The following is a 22,835-nucleotide window of genomic DNA, read 5'->3' on the forward strand; positions in this document are numbered from 1 at the left end:
GGACGTGCTCCTTGGTTAAACTGGGTTGTTGGTAAGCCTCATGAAGTGTGTTTGGACCCCCAGTGCGTCGTGGTATACAGAATAGGTGAGTTGAGGATATATCGGCCTTTCTGGTGCTGCAGAGTTGGGGGGGGCACCGAGCACATGGTGAGGCGTGACGGGCGGCGGTAGGCAGTGCTCCAACAGCGACAAGGAGCAGCCCGGCCAGCGCGTTCTCCGTGCAATGCGCACCTTTGCCTCTGCTGTCCTCACCGAGAGAGCGCAGCGAGCCCTTCTCGGCCCTAGTTTGCCATCGTCTCCCTCGAGCGGAAAACGAGTGATGTGGGTATTACAATGACCGCGTCTCTCCACTCCTTTCACTTTCCTCACTGTGTTTGGAGAAGAGGCCTCAAGGGTTCCGTGTTCTCCCCGGAGGGACCGTCATTGTGAGTGCGGGGGGCGGGGGACGCCCCAGCTGATGCTTTATCTCAGGCTCCGTCTGTCTGGCTGTCACGTGCCCCGCCCCCAGGCTCCGCGTGGAGCAGTAATTACATGAACCCTGTAGTGTGCCCCCCCCCCCGCCGCCGCACCCTCCTGTCGGCACCACTGTCCCCATCTGTCCCTGGCACCCGCTGCTGCTCACGCTTCTCCCCAGCTGCCGCACGCTGGGGCCTGCTTGTTTGCCCCGTGCACTGGCCCCTCCCAGGGCCGGCACCTGCTGGACTCCGGCCGGGAGCACGGCGCAATGCTGCGCTCAGTCACCTCGTCTGCTTGGAGCGACGGAGGCGCAGACCGCTAGAGGCAGGTGAGAGGGTCCTGGAGGCTTTTGTGGAAATGAAAAAACTTCTTTCTAGTGCCGAATGGTTAGTGACAACTGAGTTTTTAAACTAGTGTTCACAAATCTTTCCTTGCAGATTTGCCGGTAAGTGCTCATACTGTCAGGAATTCATTATAAATTTGAGTTTTCTGTATTTCCTAACTTACCAGTTTTCAGTTAAAGAGAAGAGTCCGGTTTTGAAACAGTTATCGCTGTGTATGTTTGTTTCGCCTTTGAGTGCATTTGTATGAACGATGCGGAGTTCCCGACTGTCGCTCCCAGCACCGAGGTCTGTCTGCCACATCTGCTGTCTTCTGTAACCTCTTCCGATAACGTTTCTTCCTGAAAAGCTGTAGAAAATGTGTCCTGCTGTGAGGGGTTCAGAGGAGTCCGATGTGGGAAACCAGGCAGTGGTGCCGTTTCCCTGGGAGCGGAAGGACTGGCGCTCCGCTGGCCCCTTCCCTGCGCTCCGGTGGGCGTGCCTCCGTGTTGCTGGCGGCGCTCAGTCCACGGCAGGGTCCTGTGGTCGGGGGTGGGTGTGCGAGGTGCTCTGCCAGTGACAGCAGCTTCTGGAGCTCCCAGACTTCTGCTTCTCTTCCGTTTCCCCTGGGGCTGTGTCGAATTTGGGCATCGGTTTGGGAAAAGTGACCTGGGGACAGTGTTGTGACCTCCGGGTGACCCGTGCAGTCAGCTGGGTCTGAGGGCGCCCGGAGCTGCGTGCGGTGGGTCGTAGTGAGGTAGCGGGGAGGGCTTCACGCTTTCCTGATGCCACTGGAAAGGACGGGTTTTTGACTGGAAGGTGTAACTGTGCAGTTCTTGGCTTAGTATTAGAAGTAGATAATCTTGTTCGTGTATCACGGCCTTACTGTGAGTCACTCTGTAGTTCCAGTGGTTTACTTGAGCGAGGAGAAAATTCAAAGAAATCTATAATCACGTAATCCGAAAATAACTCCTTTTCTCTCTGCTCTTTGTGTCTTTTATTTCTGTCTTGTCGTCCGTGACTGGCACCTTCCTTACAGCGTCCTTGTCACGTGCTGGCCTCAGGGAGCAAGTTTCCAGTGCGAAGCAGGGTTTAGTTCTGGTTTTATCTTCGTAGATGTCCTTCGTCGAATGGAAAAGTTCTCCTTCTAGCTCCCGATTTTCTAAGAGGATTTTTTTTTTTTTAAATCATGAGAGGTTATTAATTTTGTCAGGTGCTTTTTCTGTCTCTTGAATTGATTGTAGAATTTTTCTGTTTTTTTAAAATAACAGGTAAGTTACATTTTGATTGTTGACTCAACCTTGCATTTCTGAGGTAAATCCCACTTGATCGTGATGTCTTATCCTGCTTATATATTGTTAGAGCGATCTGCGGTGTTTTGGTCAGGAAATCTGTGTCTGTTTGCTTGAGGGGCATGAATCTGTAGTTTTTTTTCTTGTGACCTTTTTGTGGCGCTTTCATTTCAGGCACTGCCATTCTCAGAAAACAAGCTGGGCGGTGTCCCCTTGTTTCCATTTGTGTGACCGGTGTCCATAAAGTTAGGAGACCCTGACCGCTAGTCGCCGTACTGGGAGTCCTGGTCCCATTTGGTGGCCAGGCACTGGTCACAGAGGGCTGGGAAGCACAGCAGGAGCATGTTTTGTCTCGCTTAGCTGTGTTCCGGGGGTGGGGTTGGGGGTGCACACGCACGCGTGTGGTGCTCGTGTAAAGAACCGTGGAACTCTGCACTCAGGATCTGTGTGCCTCACATGTTAGGTGAGCCCAGAGCCGGCAGGACTGGACTGTGTGTGCGGCCCCCACGGGCGCTGCAGCTCTGGAGGCCTGGCAGTGCGCTCTGCCCGGAAAGGGAAGATCAGACCCATCGACACAGTCCCTTAAGCCGGCTTCCGAAAACCCTGAAGCCCAGGGAAGAGACTCTCCCTATAAAATCTGAAATACGAGATTTCAAGTGCTGAATGTATTGTTTTTTGATAACCAGACAGGATGGTTAAGAGCTGTTTGTGCGTGGACAGCGTGCTGCTGCTCCCTGAAACTGCACGTACGAGGTGGTGCGGCGTTCACGGGACTTACTAGAAAAAACGCAGACAAAAACGTGTAACAAATAAGAAGACCGTTTGCCAGAACCAGGAAGCAAGGAGGGGAACTGAGCCCTGATGGTTGGGGAAAGGGGCCGAGAGCCGCTGGGGCGAGGATTTTAGGGACGAAGGGCAGCTGCTGCAGAGTCGAACCACAACGAGTTCCAGAGAGTTCCAGGCCTTCCTTGCGGCTCTGCTGCCCGGACGGTCTGATGCGGTTCTGTCGGCGGCCGGTGCTCCCGGTGGAAACGTTTCAGACCGGAGCTGTGTTCAGACCCCGCTGCCTGTGCTCCGAACGCCTCTGTGTGGGGCTGTGAGAGCTGGCAGGGCGCCGGCGGGAGAGCACTGTCGCGGTCACTTCTGCAGAGAGCGAGCCCGTTTTGGACACCGTGCTTTCCAGCCTCTGGAGGTGGTCTCAGTGACCTACAGATTTTATGTGGATGACAGCTTGAGACCTCTTCACGTACAGTTTTGTTTAAAGTTACGTATTGAGTTTAGGGGACGTGAGTATAAAGTTTCCTTGTACTCACGTTGGCCCGAGAAACGGATTGTGTGTCGCCTGTCTTGCATTACAAACAAACTAGGGCGAGGCCAGTGTGTCGTATTTTTGCCAAGGTCTGTTTTTTAACCTTCTTAAATTTTTCTAAGAGAAATGAAATACTGCTAGACTATCACATACTAACGCTACATTTTTACTGGGAAAATCTCACTGTGACAGAGTTGACAGAGTCCTTAAGAAGACAATACCAGACTGATGGGTATTCTGTTTTCTCAACTTTTGTGTAAGATCGCAACGGAATGGTGTAATGCTGGTATATTTTCAGTTGAGAAAAATGCGTCCTTCTTTTTATAGGACAAGGTTGGGGAAAATCCTGTGAACACCGTGCCTCCCTTGGTCATTGGCTTTAATTACCCATTGCAGACTTCCCAGACGTTACCAAAGTAGGAAGCATAGTCTGTTGTTTCCTTTTTTGACGTAGATTCATAAAGCTTTGAAGTGTAACAGGGAAGGTGCTTTTTTAGGGCTATGGTGGGACTTTTGAAGTATTAGTTAAATGGGGGGGGGTCTTACAGGATTTCAACTTGGAGAACAACCTTAGCATTTCCCTTTCAGCAGCCTAGAGAACTCAGGGTATCCCTCCTAACTGCTGGTGCCACGGACCAGACGCTGACTTTGTCTCTAAACACACCTTGCTAAGAAGCCCTCTCCCCTTAACTACGTCAGCTAGTGGGGGCGGTTACTGCTTGCGCTTTGCAGACAAGGGGCCTCTAATAATTTAAGAGTCGCGTTGCTGGGATGGGGGGAGCCAGGCACAGTCGTGAACATTAGTGAGAGACATGCTCTGCTTCTCATTCAGGATCTTGCTTGGAAGCCACTGTCTGTGGAGCCTTTGCTAACACTTGCCTCCTTGCAGAATTTCCAGCCTTCTTCACTTACAGGCTCAGGGATCAGGTTGGGCTCATTCTTTTATTTTATTATTTTAAAAAATATTTTATTTATTTATTTGACAGAGAGAGAGAGCGAGAGATCACAAGTAGGCAGAGCAGCAGGCAGAAAGGGAGGGGGAAGCAGGCTCCCCACTGAGCAGAGAGCCTGATGCAGGACTCGATCCCAGGACCCCGAGACTATGACCTGAGCCAAAGGTAGAGGTTTAACCCACTGAGCCACCCAGGTGCCCTGGGCTCATTCTTTTAAAGGTTTACTTGTGTGATTTAGGTGAAGTTTTAGCTGTGCTGTAGTCTCTAGGGTATCTTATCCATAGGAAGTAACTGACTGGCTCAAGTCTTGATGATCTAAGGGATGTGCCTAACCAGTGAGTCTTCAAAGCTGCAACAGTTGAAATGCTATTGTGATAACTTATTTTCCCTATTGCGGGTTGTTAACAGTTCTACTCTGGAAATTGTGTTCTTGGACTCAAAATTGGGTATGAAATGAAGTTAGCCATGCTTTCTCTCTGTTTGGCTCCCAGAATCTTGTCAGGAGGCTTTCCCCGATCCTGGCAGGAGACGGAAGCATTCTTCTCTACGGAGACTGGTCCAAGCGAACAGGCCGACTGGAACCTTCTGGGATCTCTAGCCAAGCAGCTGATTCTCTGCTCAGTGCGTAGCTCACCGGGTCACCCACGCGTACAGGGTTCCTCGACAGCCTCTGCAGCACAGCAAGGATAAAAATAAATCAGTGGGACAGCATCAGACTAAAGTTTCCACACAACAAGGGAAACCCATCAACAAAAGGGCAAAAAAGGGCAACCTGCAGAATGGGAGAAAATACCTGTAGATCATATATCTGGTAAAGGACTAATGAATCCTCTTCCCAGACGTAGCTTCCAGAAGTCCAGCTCCCTGCTCCCCACCCCCGACTGCAGGCGGGAAGCACCTCCCTTCGCATGCGCTCAGGCCCGTGGGCCTGTGTCCCCAGTAACGAACAGCAAACTGAAGTGACTTCTACTTCGGGCTCATGCCGTTCCTCGGCCAGACAGCCTCTGCCCCTCTGGTGTTCTGCGTCTCTGTGGAGTGGCGTCACCTTCCCACTCAGTCACCTGAGCAAGAGAAGTGGCCGCTGACTTCCTCTAACTTTACGTGTGCGATTTAGTCAGCCTCTGTCCTCTTGACTTTTACGGCTCTCAAGTCCTTCCACCTCCTGGGCCGTAGTTAGCGCCGTCGGGATTGCAACAGAAGCTTCCAGATCGGTCTCCAGGGGCTCCGGTGCTGCCCAGGTGTGTACCCTCGCAGCAGTCGGACTCCCCACCTGCCTCTGGGGCGAGGCTGTGTCCGGCGTCTCTGCTGTTTGAGTTAAAGCCGCTCCCAGATCCCGACCTACAGCTGCAGCCATGGCTTCTGTTGGGCGTGACTTGGGATGTGGCTGTTCTCAAGATCTTGGCTTGGAACTCCGTTTCTGGAGGCACTTGGCCATGCCCCAAGTCTGGGCGATGACCTGTTCTCCCAGCATCACCCCCAACACCATGTTCTTCATGTACTGGTCTGTGCTGGTCTTTCTCATGAGGGCCACAGGGGCAGGGACCATTGTCCTGCTCTGTCCAGACCACCAGTCTGTGTCTTCCCTAGTATCCGTCTGTGCTGATACTCTGACGCCCACGTGAGCACCTCATGCGCAGGCTACTGTAAGACGTTTTGGTTGGGGTAGGGATGAAGTAGCAGGTGGACAGTAAATAAATACGCTGAAGAAAATGACAGTGTAACCTGGTAGATTGGGCAGGTATTGCGGTGCTGTGCTTCCCACACAAAACTTGCGGAGCGATCATGTGCTGACTTTGTTAAAGATTCTTTTTTTTTTTTTTTTAAGATTTATTTATTAGAGCAAGCGCGTAAGCGAGAGCATGAGCAGAGGGGAGAGGCAGAAGCAGGACCCTCCCCCGGCCCCGCCGAGCCAGGAGCCTGACGCCGGGCTCCATCCCGGGACCCTGGGACTATGACCTGAGCCAAAAGCAGACGCTTAACTAGCCGAGCCCCGCAGGCGCCCCTAAGGCACAGATTGTTGGCAAGTAGGTTTGTGGTGGGGACAAACCCTCGGGGTCAGACTGACCCGTTGAGCTCGTTGGGTGACCTGCTGACAAGGGGACAAGTGTTCGCTGCCCAGTCGCCAGCATCAGCTTCCTCGTGGTGTGCACGGCACATTCCGGATCACGCGGTTTTCGTAAACGTCTTTATATTCAATCCCTTGATAGTCCTGCGACGTCCCTGCTGTCCCACACTGCATTTCAGAAACTGGGTCCTGCTGGCGTGTTAACCACGTGTTTGTGGAGCTGGATTTTAAGCCCGCCCAGACCCTGTATCGGCATGGTGACACCATAGCCCTCCTAACTTAATGTTTTGTGCTAAGTCCTGGAGTTAGTTTTTAGAGACTAAAGTGTTAAGATGATGATCCAGGCCCATTAAAAATAGTAATTTTTCTTGACATTTGTAATGACGTGGATGGAACTAGAGGGTATTATGCTGAGCGAAATAAGTCAACCAGAGAAAGACAATTATCATAGGATCTCCCTGGTATGAGGAAGTTGAGAGGCGGTGGGGGGAGGTCGTGGGGGGAGGGGAGGGAGAAAAATGAAACAAGATGAGACCCAGGAGGGAGACAAACCATAAGAGACTCTTAATCTCAGGAAACAAACTGAGGTTGCTGGGGGTTGGGGTCAGGTAGGGAGAGGGTGGCTGGGGGATGGACACTGGTATGTGCTGTGAAGTGTGTCAGCCTGATGATTCACGGACTTGTACCCCTGGGGCAAATAATACATTGTACGTTAATAAAAAATAAAATAAAATAAATTAATTTTTTCTTTGTGAGCCACCAGGCAGGACTGTTTTAATGAACTAATGAATACAAAATGTTCAAGGGGAGCACCATGGGGAGTTTGGAACTTTGTCTCTGCAGGACTCCTGGCAAGTTCTAGCTGTCCTGCCTCTCTGTTCTTCTTGAGCCCCCCAGGCTCTGGGTTACCCTCCCTGTGCTACAGTGTAGAAATGGCCCCTGGCAGAGCACCGGGCTCACTTCATCTGTCCCCCTGCTCAGAGGTCGTGGCTAGGTGCTGCCTGGGTCAGGACGAAAGCAGTTGCTTCCTGTGTCCCGCACAGTTTTCTAGTAGTTTATTGTGTGTGGTGGTGGGCGGTGGGGCATCCAGACCCCACTCCACCCTCAGTTTTGTGTCTCAGTTTGTCTCTCCTTCACGGGAGGGGTAGCATGTGCTTGTTTGGGTTTGTGTCTGGACTGCATGGAGGTAATGTATGTACAGAACTGCTTAGGTAGCTGCAACATGGGCAATATTCGGTAAAAGCTTTTTGTTTTTTACTTTGTAATACTAGACTCAATTTTGCCTTTTTTTTTTTTTTTTTTTTTTTAAGTAAACCCTACCCCCGATGTGGGCCTTGAACTCACAACCCTGAGACCAAGTCAGTTGGAGCCAGCCGGGCGCCCCAGGTTTTTTCTTACTCAGTAGAGGCTAAGTATATACCGTTTGAGCACAGGGAGATTTTAGTCCCGTATTTAGTGAATATGGGCAGACTCGCCCGACCTGGTCTCCAGTCCGTGCGTCTGTGTGTGGCTTTCATGTGCCACGTGCAGGGCCAGCAGGACGACCGCCTTCTCTGCAGTGGGTCCCCCGTCTTTGTTCCCCTTGGCCACACAATGCTGTGAGTTCCTTGCACTTCCTATCTGCACCTCTTCTTTGGAAGCTCTGTGGTACCCCCTCCGGCAGGCTATGCCCCCCATCACTATGGGGGAGGGCGGAGGGCTGGGGGTGGAGTTCCTTCCTTTGACCAGGTCCTGCGCTGGGCAGCTCCTTCCTTGACTGGTCTCTCAGCCTCTCCGTTTATCTCCTCGCCCTCCGGTGGCAGCTTCTTCATTTCCTCCGGCAACAAGGCTCTTTTTCTCTTCTGTCTCTAAACATCACAAGGGCTGGGCTCTGTTCTCACACCTCCTTCGAGTTGGCAGAGTGATTTCAGGGGAACAGCCATGAACCTTTAGCATCTGTAGCCCTCCCAGGACTCAGGGACCCAGCACAGGGCGCAGGGCCTAGCGGGGCCCCTCACAGGGGATCCAGGAGCCACGCTTACGGCTTACTAAGGATCGGAGGCGCAAGGGAAGGGGAGCGCGGAGCTGTGCTGGGCGAGGCCGCTCTGCACCGTGGCGGTGGGGCGTGCAAGGAGCCCGCGGCTGCTGCCAGCCCGTGTAGGCCAAGTGCTCGCGCGTGTAGAGAAGGGGGTCCGGAGGAGTGCCCTGCCCCCGGCTGCAGGCGTGACTTTTCTGCTCTTGGAAGTCACCCTGTTGAGGTAGTTTCCTTGTAAAGAAAGTGTTTTGATGCCGCATGCGAAATGGCAGGTGCGAACTCAGAGCTGTCGAAGCGCCGGAGGGGTTAGTTCACGGAGGTCTTCGCATGGATTTTGAACATCCCATTCACTGTTTTACTTTACATGTTTACACGTATTATTCCGTTACACGTACTACTGTAGAAAATTACGTTAACCATGTTTCATCTGGGAGACTTGCAGTGAATAACAAAGATGTGTTCGGGAACGTGTATCATGACCAACGTGCTCAGCAGATGCGACTAGGAGCCAGGCATGACCTCCTCAGCCTGGCTTCAAGGGGACAGTCCTTACTACTGCAACTTCCAGGAGGCCCGGGTCCTGTTGTGTGCCACAGACACACCCGTCCAGCCTCCCGCCAGCTGCCCGCCTGCCCCATCCGGCCGCACGTCCCCCAGTTCTTTTCCTCCCCTTTGCTGCCACCCACTGAACGAGAAGGAAAAGGATCTCTTCCCGCGTTCTCCTTCCCATTGCCAGTGCGTCCTGGGAAGCTGTGTGGAAGGCCAGTTACAGGGTGTGCAGGACCCACCAGGATTCTCTGGCCTTTCCTACAACGTGTGTGACAGGATGTGCCACACCTGTCAGCACACACACGCTGCTGCTCCTAGCGTGGGGACTGCAGTGGTAGCGTGCGTGTGCTCATGTGCACGCTGGTAAGTGGACGGCTCCCCTCGGCCTGAGGGTTTCAGGGGCAGAAGACGTTGTTAGGTGGGGCTAAAGGGGCTCCCTGGTGTTTAGATGTACAGTGTGTCCTAACTGAAGGGCTTCAAACCCCCGGTGTCACACTGTCACCTCCTGGCCACAGAGGAGACTTCCGTCCTTGGACCACACAGTCTCTTTCATCATAGACTTCGATGTCGCTGTGACCAGGCGGGCACGCCCACCTCTAACAGTTGTGCTGGAGATGGAGTTAACGAGCTGACCTCTCTCCTTGCTGGCGTGTGCAGTCACCCCAGAAGTGGTCATTTTAATTACTTGTTGGTACAGGCAGACATTTTGCCTCCCTTGGCTGGGCTGTTGGTCTTAGAGCTGGGGTCCAGGTATGAGTTTTAGAGGATCCATGAACTTTGCGATCATATACAGAATTTTCTGTTTTAGTGTGTATACATTTTCTCTTGAAGATGTTCATATTTTTCAACAGATTCTCAAAGATCTCTGTCATCAGTATATACATAGGCACCTATGCATGTCCGTGGGTGCTTAAAGAAGTCCTCTCATAGAAGATGGTAAATGGACAGTAATTTTGTATTTGCAAGCACCACTCATTTTCCGTGTTTTGCAGAACAGCATGTTAATGTATGGTTAGAAGAGAGACCGAGGCAGAAACGTAAAAATCAAGAATGGTTACCATTGCAAAATGTGCACCTGTGACTTGCTGCTTTGCTGGGTTGGTAACTGTTTCTCAGGCAAGTAATTTCATCCAGGATGTTTGGGTTGGCATGTTGCTTTTGGTTAATTGTTGTGTAGAGTCTTCTGGCAAAAAATTTTGTTCTCATTTTGTAAATAAATGTATATAATTGAAATATATCTATCTCCTGTAAGTTGCACACATCCTATGTGTCCTGGTGTAGGATTAACTGCTACCTTCCGTATCTGTGTTTGCGGTGGCAACAGCCCCAGCAGTCTCCCTGATGGCTCCCTTCAGTCAGCATCCCCGGGAAGGTGGCCAACATTTTGATTTCTGTTGCCATGACTCAGTTTGCCTGTTTATCCTAATGTCTGTGAGAGTCATCTGCGTCGGTGCATGGAGCCCCGATTTTTCATTGCTGTTTAGTATTCCATTTCAGTATCTACCGCAGTTTGTATTTGATTGTTGATGGACGGTTGGGTTGTTTCCAGTTTTGAACGATAGGAATGGTGCCGCTGTGAATACTCCCTGTGTCTTTTGGTGACCCCGCGGCTGTGTCTTTCTTGGGCATGTACTTCAGAGTGAAACGGCTGCTCATGGCGTGCGTCACGGTGCTCTTCCACAGAGATTGCTTCCAAAGCTTGTATCAAACCACAGCCCAGCCGGCTGTGTATAAAAGCTCCAGCTGCTCCACGTCTTTGCCACAGTAAGCACCGTTGGTGTTTAAGATTTTGGAGCCATAGAAAAACTATACTTAACAAATACAAATTTTAAAAATGGAGATAAAATTCATGTTCACATAACATGAAATTTTCCATGTGAAGTGTACGCACAGGGTTGTACGACCCTCAACGCTGTCTAGCTCTGTCGCCCCAAAAAGAGACCCAGTACCTGTAGCCAGTCCCTCCCCGTCCCCCTCCCCCTTGCCTCTGGCACACTCATGCCTGCTTTCTGTCTCCTTGGATTTGCCTATTTTGGAATTGTCGTATAAATGGATCCTACAACATACAGCCTTTTGTCTGACGGCTTTTACTTACCGTAATGCTGTCAAGGCTTCTCCCTGTTGTGGTACCAGGACCTGTTCCTTGTTATGGCCGAGCGCTCTTCTGCTCTGTTGTGGTGATGGGCCGGTCTGTTTATCCAGTTGTGTTACCAGATGTTACTGTTCTGTTACAATAGAGAAGGTGAATTACTAAGCAGTGTCGTTACATTGGGTCTTGGTAGGACGTCTGGTTGATTGGCTGCAGCTGATCAAAGTGGGCTTTGAGCTCTGGACGGCTGCCTGGGGAGGCAGCTTCAGTTACCTGGGGGCGCTCCCGGAAACAGTGGAGCGTGTGTGTCGTGCTTGTCCGTTGTGGGACTTCGGCTCTCGGCCTCTTGGAGGCCCTTCTTCTTTAGTTAGGTCACTCTGGCCTATTTTCCTCGTCATGGTTTCTCCAAACCCCCTTTTTATCCATTTCATTTCCTTTTGTTACTCTAGCCTTAATTGGATCTTAGCTCAGTGCATATCTAGCTACTGGGGCGCCTGGGTGGCTCAGTGGGTTAAAGCCTCTGCCTTTGGCTCAGGTCATGATCTCAGGGTCCTGGGATCGAGCCCCGTATCGGGCTCCCTGCTCATCGGGGAACCTGCTTCCTCCTCTCTCTTTGCCTGCCTCTCTGCCTGCTTGTGACCTCTGTTTGTAAAATGAATAAATAGAATCTTTTATAAATAAATAAATAAATATCTGGCTACCTAACACAGAGGAAGATGCCAGCAGAACAATCATAAGAAACGGGGGAGCCTCACTATGCTGGTTTTCTAGTTGGCTTAAGGCCCAAGAGGGAAAGTCCCTTGGATCAGGTTGGCCCGTCTTGGATAACAAAGTGGACTTTTTTCCTTTGGGTGATCCCTCAGACGTTTCCCGTTTCTTAAATTATTTACCCAGGATACCTGTTGCACAGTTTCCACCTTGGCTCTCCAGTGAGTAGTCAAGAAGAACCATAGTGTCTAGGACTGGGAGCCGATGAGTTTTTGCTGGAGAGCTGAGCCCCTGTGTTCCGTGTGCCGTAGCTCCTGGTAATGTATGATCGTATGACCCCGTGCTCTCGATTGGGAGCTCTTAGCCGTGTAGAGGTCCTCCTACAAACTGGTGAGCTGCCGGTTTTCAGACCCTTCCCAGAAACATGTCACGTGGAACTCTTAATAAATACAAGTTACTGGAGAGTTGATTGGACCTGGTGTGCAGGGGACGATTATCCGATGTCACAGAGAATGATTGGGTGGCTGTGTTGGGAAAGGATATACATACGCTGCATGGGATACTGGACTTTTAACAATTAGTCTGTGCTTGAATTGGTCTGGGTGGGGAATACAGGTACCCTGAGAGAATTGAAGTAGATCCCTAGCAGTGTCTGTGGAGCTCTCTGAGGAAGGCCCTTGGCCCCATCTGTGGAGCCTCACGCTCATGTTTTCTCCTGTCCTCGGAGTCCCTGAGCTCTGTTGGGACTCAAGGATATATCAGTGTCATTGGTTAGTAACTGGGGCCTGGAGCCTAGTTTAGGTGTCTTGGAGTTAATGATATTCTGGTATTAAAGATAAAGGGAGGGGCGCCTGCTTGGCTCAGTGGGTTAAGCCTCTGCCTTCAGTTCGGGTCAGGTCATGATCTCAGAGTCCTGGGATCGAGGCCCTCATCGGGCTCTCTGCTCAGCAGGGAGCCTGCTACTGCACCCACCCACCCTAACCCTGCTGCTTGCCTGTTTGTGATCTCTCTCTCTGTCAAATAAATAAAATCTTTAAAAAAAAAAAAAGATAAAGGGAAATGTGATTCTTAGTTTTGGGGTGAAATATAGCACCATTTGGGTTCATAGCTTCAGTTCTAGGGTCCTTGCTAGAAGTTTGAGGGATGGAGACCCAAATAGGCAGTTGGACAGACTGTTGGCTCGTGTGCTTGTTTTGGAAAGACAGGGAAAGGAAACAGTAGTCGGAGGGCAGAGAGGACTGGAACGGTCGCTGAACAGGTTGGTAGACTGAACCAACATAGGATAAGGGTGTCTACTGTCTACTGCTTGTGTAGGGTCAGTTGGGTTATCTGGTTGGAGTCCTTATAGATTCGTTAAATCCAGCTGGACTACTGTTTTCACGGTACCGGAAATAGTAGAAACACAAGACCTGCTTGCTGTGTCTGGGGCCTCCAGGATTCTCCTTTTACCTTCGCAGGTGTTCATACAGGCTTCAGGTCTACTCAGTGCGATTTTAAGACATGTCTCAAGTCATTATTTCTTTCCCCATTTTTAATTAGAGGTGTCTACAGAGAAAACCCCCTTTGTTTCCATAGCATGCTGAAATCATAAACAACCTTGAAGGCCTATCTCCTGGTGATAAAGATTTTTAACTTTTAAGCTTTAAATGGGAGGACGTATGCCTGTTAGAGCCGTCAGTGCTGCCACTGAGCACAGAGGTGACTCCATAACACAGTGACCAGAAGTTTAGAAATCCAGGGTGCCTGGGTGGCTCAGATGGCGGAGTGTCCAGCTCTTGCTTTCTGCTCGGGTCATGGTCTCATGGGTCGTGGGATCAGCCCCGCCGTGAGCCCTGCATCCTAACCCCATGTTGGGCTCCCCACACAGCAGGGAGTCTGCGTAAGATTTTCTCTCTCTCTCTCTCTCTTTCTGCCACCTCCCACCCCTTCCTCATCTTTCTCAAATAAATAAATACATCTTTAAAAAATTTTAGGAAGTCCAGCACAGGATAGACCTAAATTGTTTTTAATATTCTAAGTTGACAGGGCACTTGTATACTTTTGTTACTTTTTTACAGTGCAAAAAATGAGAAGGGTTAAAAAAAAATGACAAGGGTTTATCAATGTTAGAAATATCCAGTATAGGAAGTTACTGTAATATGAAGAAGGGAAAAGATAGTTTTCCTTCTGGATCCCAAGACAGAATCTGTTTAACATATGTTTTAGGAGTTTAGCTAATTGGATATATGGAAAAGATTATTTCTGATTGTTTCTAGGTTTTACTCCTTTTATAAGGTAAGGGAACAGATCACAGTGCTGGCCAGTAGCCACCCCTAAGTTTCTGAGTTTAAATATACACAAGGAGGGGCGCCTGGGTGGCTCTGTTGGTTTAGCATCTGCCTTCAGTTCAGGTCAGGATCTCCGGGTTGGACCGAGCCCCGCATCAGGCTCGGTAGTGGTGGTCGAGGGGTGGGGTGTCTGCCTCACCCTCTCCCCTGCCCTTCCCCACACTGTGCTCTTGTTCTGTCAGATAACTACATAAAGTCTTTAAAACAGAAACAAAAACACACAAGTTACACACTTAACACACGTAACTTTAGACTTAAAACCTGCTCATCTCAACATCGTTTTGTCAATATGGGTTTTATGAATATCAGGTGTGTTTAGATAGGCTGAACATAAGTAGGACTGCTCTCGACTCAGCACAGTTGTACTCCTTATATTTTGCCGTGCCTCATTCCCTTAGGACTTTTTTACGTCTCCAAAGATTATTCACAGTTACCTTCACGGTCTCAATATTACCAACCTTAGAAATCAACTTAAAGTTGATATTAAAGGCTAATGTTGAATATTTTCATCAGAAGTACAGCATGAAAAGTTTTATAGTGGTACCTCAGATAAAGTAAATGATTTACATAATTTGCCATATTGTCTGAAGTCCAAAAAACAATCTGTTTAATAAAGATATTAGTTGAATTGTTATACAGACAGTCCGTGCTGCACGTGGTTCCAGTGTGCACAAATACCGGTTTCTGTGGCTTCAGTGAAGCCAGTCCTCAACGGCACGGTTCAGTCGTAGTTCACACGTAGGTCAGCTGTGAGCCGCTGCGTACGGTGCGACCTCGGTCTGCAGAGCACTACAGAAATGACGGATGTGACGTGTGACCGGTGGCCAGTCGCGGTACCTCTGTCCCGGTCTGTTGCGCATGTGCTGCCCCGCGTCTGTGACTCAGTTTATACACAGACAGCAGATGTGCAGTCGCGGTGCCTTCTTGTTTGGCAGCAATCAGCCCCTGTGACATCTTACAAACATGGACCGTCATAGGAGGGAATTGGGCAACAAAGACTGAGTGCAGAGTTGAAGGAGCAGAGGGTCGCCCAGGAGGTGGAATGGAAGGTGCTGAGCACCTGTGAAGCCGGCAACTCCCGTGGAGCGGGGCCGCGGAGCCCTCGGCTTGCCTGCAGCGGCCCTAGGAACCGGGGGCTGCGTTGCATTAATCTGGCCAGTGGACCCAGGAGTTCTTTCAGCTTTTAAGGCCTGTGCTGGAGTTTGGGCAGGCTCTAGATGCTGCAGACAGAGATGCCAGCGGCACGGCAGGAAGTAACGAAGAGTGCTGAGAGTGTGCACACGCGAGTGTGTGTGTGCGTGTGTGTGCGCGGTGCGACAGACACTTCCTGCACCGTGCACATCGCCGCGCGGGGTTCTGACTGAGAGTCACAGAAACAGGTAGCCGACTCTAGGAAGGTCGCCTTTGCTGCGGAGCCGGACTTGATAATTGCGTAGTCAGAGGAGCTTCGTAAATAAAGGCGAACTTACTGACAAGTGACGAAAAGACTTGTGACAAAACAGAGGATGTTCCGGTGGACGTGAACCAGGTGAGAAGGTCCGTTATCAGACGTGCTTTCGCAGATAGCTTACGACACTGAACGTACAAGGGATAAAGTGCTGGGTGCTGACTCGAAACTTAGAAGGGAGTAGGACAGTTTGGCCAGGCATTGGAAAGATGCTCACTCCGTACCCTTAGTCATGGAGTGGGGGTAGGACGGAGGCAAGTGCTGTCAGACCACGTTGGCAAGTCGTCGTAGGGCCCCACACTCCCGTGCGAGGCGAGAGCCACGAGTGCGTGCTTCAGTTGGAATGCGTGCCGTACTGCTTATCTGTTGCTCATGGCAAGTCATCCCAGCACTGCGTGGCTTAAAGTGACAAGAATTATTTTGTTCAGATCTGCAGTCTGGACAGGGCTCGACAGGGACAGCTGTTTCCGTGTGGTGGGAGCTCGGGTGTCACAACTGGGAGCCAGAGGGCCCCCTCAGAGGATGGCTCTGCCCCGTGGCTCAGAAGCCTGTGCTGGCTCTTGGCGGGAAGCCCGGCTAAGGCTTCGGTTGTCGGAGCTCAGTTCTTGGGCTTCTGGAGAGCCTGTTGGTTGGATTTTGTGAGCGAGTAGCCCAAGAGAACCAAGGGAACCAAGGGAACCTGGTTTGCCTTATCATACCTAGTGTAGGATGTTTCTTAGGCTGGTCAGAAGTGCCCCCCTCCCCGACTCGAGGGCAAGGAACGTAGCCTACACCTGTTGGAGAGACAGTTCAGGACCAGTGTTACAGCTTCTTTGGGAAAATACAGGCTGTCACATACTGATACTATAACATTAAATATTTAAGTAGTGTGACCTCTTCGTTAAGTAAAATCCACGTAGGAAATTTAGTATATTCGGGTTAGACTCTGTGAGAAGAAAAACCCAAATCTTGTATGAAAGGAGAGCATTTGGAAGGAGAAAGTTTTTACACCCATCTAGTTTGTTGAAGGGTTTACTGGAACTAGGATCATCACCAACTCCTTAAAAATTCTCCAAACTTGTTTGTGTCTGAAGTTGTTTAAATTGAGCGGGTCAGTGTGCATTCCTTGTTGCGTCCCTCCTGTCTGGCGGACAGCCCAGTGGTATTAAAGGGCTGGCGCCAGGTCTCGGTGGATCTTAGTGTGTCAGAGCGAGGATCATCTAGGGGACCCTGGAAGATGCTCCTTTCCCCTCTCCCTCACATGTGCTGTGTTACGCGGGGCATTTACATCAGACCGTGGGGTGAGGCCCAGAGTGAACTCCAGGGTTTGTCAGCACCTGGTTTCCTCACACCCTGACTTGGGACTTCTTTCAAGAGCAGAAAAAGTGTCTGTCTCCTGAGTAAAGGGAGAGCTGAGGCTCCGGCAGTCAGCAGCGAGGTCAGCATTGCCGATGCAGGAAGCCCCAGGCCCCCTGCGCAGGGCTGCCTGGACTGGGGCCGTGGCCGAGTGCCGGAGCCTCTGGTGCTGAGCTGATGACAGCGCTCTCTCTGCGGAGACGTGTTTCCGCTGCTTCCTGAAGACCTGTGACGGGTTCTGCGTGGACTTCGGGCCGTGGAGGCGTGTTGCGGTAATGTTTTTGGTTTGGCTTATCCCTTGGCACGCTCGGTGTTGCGGGTAGTGACTTTCACTGCTGGGGTGCCAGTTCCTCGGAGCGACTCTGGGGACGCAGGGTTGCCTGTCGGGACGCAGCTGGCACTGTGTGTGCGCAGCCCGCTGTCCGGCCCGGGGAGCGAGACGGAGTGCGGAGCCGACCAGAAGTGTCGTTGATTGCATCGGACCGTCCAGCACCCTTGCCGCATTCATTCTTGATTCTAGCAGTTTACCCGTACGTTATTCTCAGAGATTTTCTTCACACATAACTGTGCAGTCTGGGAATAGTGATACTTTTCTTCCTTCCTTCCCAGCCCTGACTTTTGCTTTCATTTTCGCCCATGGAACCTGGCTGGGAAGACTTCCAGAGCAGTGGCGACCAGCGGTGGTAGTGGCGGGCGCCCACCGGCTCACTCCTGTTCCCGGAGGCGGGCAGGGGCTCTTCCCAGCGCTGTGTAAATTAGGTTTAATGTAAATACCCCCTTCAGTTCAAGGAAGCTGCTTCCTGTTTTTACTTTGCTTAGAGTTTTTATCCTGAGTGGCTGGTAAACTTGGCCAGATGCTTTTCTGCATATAGTAAGACATCTGTGGTTCTCCTCCTTTCTGAAATCTGGTTGGTTGTATTGATTGGTTTAAAAAAAAATTAAGACGGTTTTTGTTTGTTTTGAGAGCAGTTTTAGGCTTGCAGCAAACTTGAGGGAAGGTACAGGGATTTCCCCTCTGCCCGCTGATCTGGTAACGTGCACAGCCGTACCGTTGTCAGCACTCCCAGCAGAGTGGTGCTTGCGTTATACGCGGACCTACCAGATCACCCGAAGTGCACGGTTTGCTGTACGGTTCACTCTAGGGGTGCACATCCTGTGTGTGGACAGATGTACAGTGACATGTGTCATTGTGATACGTCATACGTACTCTTTCACTGCCCTAAAAATCCCTTGTGCTCCACATTTTCATCCCCACCCCATCCCCCCAACTCTGCATCTACTGAAATTTTACTGTCTCTATGGGTTTGCCACTTTCACAGTGCCGTATAGTTGGAATCATAGATTGTGATCGGCTTCCCTCAGTAACATGCATTTGCAGTTCCTCCAAGTTTTTTCATGGTTTGGTAGCTCATTGCTCTTTCGCACTAAATGTTCCTTGCCGGGATGGACCACAGTTTGCTTACCCTTTCCCCTGCTGAAGGGTATCTTGGTGGCTTCCATGTTGGCAGTAGGAAGAAGGCTGCGGCAAACACAGAGCGCTTTTTGAATGTTTAACCGCCTTTGCATTCCTCTGACGGACCCCTCTTGGTTATAATATGTTATTTAAAAATATTGTGTGATTAAATTTGCTGATTTTTTAAAAAGATTTTTGCACCCGTGTTGATAAGAAAGATTGATTTGTACGCTTTCTTGTGCTGTCCTTGTCTGGTTTTGTATCATTGTTTTGTTGGTCTCATACGATAAGTTGGGAAATGTCCCCTATTTGTTCATTAGAAGAATTTCTGTAAGATTAATATCATTATTCCTTAAATTATTGGAAGAACTCGGATATTCCTTTGTGGGAACAATTTTAATTACAGATTGACCATTTTTAATGGAAGATGTCCATTTCGGCTTTATGTATCTGGTCTTGGTTTTATACAGCAGCAGTTTATAATGGCTTAAGTTGTACCTTGCAAAGAATTGTGTGTGTGTCTCAGGGCACCTGGGTGGCTTTGTTGGTTAGGTGTCTGCCTTTGGCCTGGGTCATGATCCCAGGGTTCTGGGATCGAGCCCCAAGTCAGGCTCCCCGCTCGGTGGGTAGCCTGCTCCTCCCTCTCCCTCTGCTGCTCCCCCTGCTTTCGTGCTCTCTTTCTCAGTTAAATAAATAAATAAAATCTTTTTAAAAAATTGTATACGCATCTCAACTTTCATGTTCATTGACATACAGTTCGTGACTTTCTCTTGTCAGTATCTGATACTCTGTCATCACCTCCCGTTATGAACATCCTCTTCTCTCTTCTGGTGCATCCTTGATGGCATTGGTTTCCACCGGACCTTTTTCCCTTGGTTAGTCTTGCTAGATGTCTATCAGTTCCATTATTCTTGTCAAAACAAACCAGCAAACCTTGATTTTGTTCAACTGCTAAATGCACTGTGAGACGGTGGATATTTAGATCACTAATTTCCGATCTTCATTGCTAGTACATGCATTTAGGAGTATAGATCTTAGGGACTGCAGGCTGACTCAGCAGGTGGAGTGTGCAACTCTTGATCTTGGGGTTGTAAATTTAAGCCCAGGATGGCTACAGAGATTACTTAAAAATAAAGTCTTTAAAAAAAAGTGTGGATTTTAATGGAATCACAGCTCTGCATGTAGCGCCGATCTTTCTTTTAATTGCATTGTTAAATTCAGAATACTTCGAGTTTCTTTTGGCTAATGGGTTACTTGAAATGCGTTGCTTGGTTTCCAGACAGTTAGGGATTTTCTCGTTGTTTTGTTGTTGTCCAGCTTTAATGCTAGACACAGAATATACTTTAGTAATGTCAGTCCCGATGCCCATGGCATCCTGCTCTTTACCCAGCACGTGGCCGGTGTCAGTGACTGCCTCCCGTGCACAGGCAGCGAGCGTTCCCCTGCAGATGGGACTTGCGCTGGGGCCTAGAGCTTTCTGTTGGCTAGAGTGAGTCTGTCGGCCATGCTGTTGTGTCTCATGTCCTGGGCCCGGGTAGACTCCTCGTCCCTTCTGCCTGTCTTCAGCCTCACCAGCTTCTAGAGGCTCCCTCTGGGCTTGGTTCCAGGATTGGTGACGGTCTTAAGGGGACACCTAGCAGAGTATGTGTCCTGCTCTCCAGAGTCCTGGGGTCCCCACGCTTCTCACTTGATCTCTCATGGCCAAAAGCTCAGCTGCTTTGTGTCTCATCGGTGGCTTTTCTCGGACCTTCAGGCTCTCAAAGGCCCAGAATTGGCAGATGCCCTTTGGGAAAAGGCAGCTGCTCAGTGTCTCTTACGTCTCCATCTGTGTCCCCTGCTGTCCTGGTTGCCTCACAACATCTCGGACTCGAAAACATTGGGCTGGTTTTTAATCTTTTCTGAGTTTTCTCAGTGGGAGTGTTCGTCTTGGCTGAGCTACCCCCACGTTCAGGTGGGCGTCCTCCTGTCACACGGACACGCTTGGGTTAGTTTTTGCTTCCTGGTTCAGTTTTGTTTTCAGCCGTGACTGGGCTGACTCTCCTGCTGAGGGACTGGCTAGGCGGGAGGGCCTGGCCTTACCTCCGGGGTTTTCGACTCCAGGGCCTTGTATGTGTCCTGCCACTCCCTGAGCGTTCGTTGTGTGAAGAAAGAGCTGCAGCTCACGTGAAGGTTTTCAAACGGAGGCAGCAAAATGAACATACTTGGCTTTCCTGTGAGATTTTCCCCCAGATTTAAAGGCTGTGATTTTAAAAGGGAGGACGGTGAGGGGATATTGTTTATAGATGGTGAACTTTTGACGGAGCTGAAATAGGACCTTTTAATTTGTTAAGAAACATTTAACAAGTATTTGTGGTGCTGCTGTGAATTCGGTGCCGCCGTGGGTGCAGGGGAGCAGGGATTGTCCCGGTCAGTCCGGTCTCCGCTCTCCTCATGCTCGCCTTCTGCGTGTGACGTGACCAGAAGGGAAGAACATGGAACAGTGTTGTTAGTATAGGGACCAGCATGCCACGTTTTAATAGATTTTAACCACATTTTGATAGATTTCCAATACGGTGACTGACCATTTTTCTTTCTCTTCTAGAGTATGACAGACACACAGCGTCGGCCAAAATAATGGCGGCCGCTTACCTTGACCCAAACTTGAACCACACACCGCATTCGAGTACCAAGACTCACCTGGGTGCCGGCGCGGAGCGGTCCCCTGGGGCAATGGAGCGGGTGCTGAAAGTCTTTCATTACTTTGAAAACAGCAGCGAACCAGCTACTTGGGCCAGTATCATCAGGCACGGGGATGCGACGGACGTCCGGGTAGGTACATTTTCCTGGAGGTGGCGCCATGGACATTTAGGTTAAATAAGCCTGTAGGTTAATGGCACAGACCAAAAAGAGATAAAAATTTGTATTCCCGTATTACAGTGATGTTACCTTTTGCTTTATCGTATTTATTCATGTAACATGTGACTGACCATAACTTTAAGTGTAAAATCTCTTAGGAAAATAATAATTGAACCATATGTTATCCATGTAAAGCTATGCATGTTTTTCTCTCTCCCTTTTTTAAAGCTCTTTAGCATAGAAGAGAACAAAGTAATTAAAATAACCTCTACTACTTAGGAAATAAACTATTTTCTAGAAAGGGAATCTTGAAGGTATCTGCATGACCCCAGATAGGATAGGTTCTTCAAAAACCGACTGGGTCCGTATACCAGCCACTTGCCAAGGTTCTGGGGCTGTCAAGGGTCCCTGCTGCTCCAGCCTCCTGTCTGCTGGGGCGGGGAGGGGGACACCTGTGGCCTTAGTTGCAGGGCAGACAGAGTGTGCTTCCCCGCCGAGCCTGGGGGTGAGGAAGCCTGCGTGATGTCGCGCGTGGCTGGTAGCCTGCGGGCCAGGAGTGCTGAGAGGCGCGATGAGCCAAGGCTGCTGAGAGTCGGCGGGGTGAGCGGGTAGCAGTGTGCTTTCAGAAAACGGAGTTGAGGACATCAGTTTTCAGCAAGTGTTTCCTTTGTCCACGTGTTAGAGAACCACTGCTCCTTCCTTCCCCTCTACCTACTCCCATGTTCATCTCTAGGGAGGACAGTGTCCAGTGCAGGATGAACAGATGTGTCTGTTCCTCCTTTCTTTTCATAATAATGAAGTTAATTCATCTGCTTCTCTTTAACTTATATGCCTGAAGTACTTTTAGCAAATTAAAGGGATAATTTCCCATTATCTCTATAATGTTGGAGTCCTCGCTGTTCAGGCGGATTCATTATTCAAAGGTGAATAATTCCTTCAGGCTTAAATATGTATTAACATCTGTTCATGTGCTGCAGTTGAATGTAGTAGTCTCTTGTTACAAACTTTTTATGAAGGTTGGTGGCTTTTCCTAATTTTCCTGTAGTTTTGTTTTACATTTAACCTTATAAACACAATCACTTGGTAGCAAGGCCAGCAGCTAGTGTTCTGTCCTAATGTTAATTGGAGGATTTATGTTGGAGACAAACCTTGCAAACGTAGAGTTTATGGGAAGGCTCTTAGCGTATGTTCTAGTCTTTGTGAATTTCAGTTACAGTGAATGAGGAAGTTTGTTAAAAACATTGCATCAGCCTTCATAAACTTCTGAGTATTTGTACAGGAGGGGTGCCTTGCAGAGATGTGAATTTGAGAAGACATTTAGCAGATACTCAAGATTGATTATATCCGAAAATGCACCTTGGAAAGGCTCCACGACAAAGGTGTTTTGGTGTCAGATTTACTGCACACAAGAGGATCCACGTCAAGGAGAAAACCAGTGATCACTGGGCGCATGTCGAGCCTGTAGCCAATGTTACAAACTTATCAGACATGAAAAACATTTATATTGTGAAGAAAAAGCCATATTCACATGCCTGAGTTATGAGAACGTATTTCTTGAACTTTTATGAAGATCAGTACGAGCACATCCATGTGACGGAGACCTGGGTGGCTTTATTTCATAGTAATTGATGAATGTTTGAAATTTAACAGTCCCATCAGTTGATGATTTTCAGCTTGAGGCAA

The 22,835-nt window shown here is 49.6% G+C and overlaps 1 protein-coding gene across 4 annotated transcripts in view; it reads left to right on the forward strand.

Annotated features, from left to right (window-relative positions):
- Positions 1–22,835, forward strand: part of PTK2 (protein tyrosine kinase 2) — a 222,223-nt gene that overhangs the window by 37,022 nt on the left and 162,366 nt on the right. For 2 of the 4 annotated variants that reach the window (XM_032873471.1, XM_032873467.1), the window contains one exon: positions 20,899–21,125. In XM_032873471.1, coding sequence (XP_032729362.1) covers positions 20,899–21,125 — 227 coding nt within the window. Of the gene's footprint in view, positions 1–20,898; positions 21,126–22,835 lie in introns of those variants that run through there. The other 2 variants (XM_032873472.1, XM_032873469.1) reach the window with 2 other exon arrangements.

The sequence above is a fragment of the Lontra canadensis genome, unplaced genomic scaffold (genome assembly GCF_010015895.1).
Source record: "Lontra canadensis isolate GAN:19392208 unplaced genomic scaffold, GSC_riverotter_1.0 scaffold49, whole genome shotgun sequence".
NCBI lineage: Eukaryota > Metazoa > Chordata > Mammalia > Carnivora > Mustelidae > Lontra > Lontra canadensis.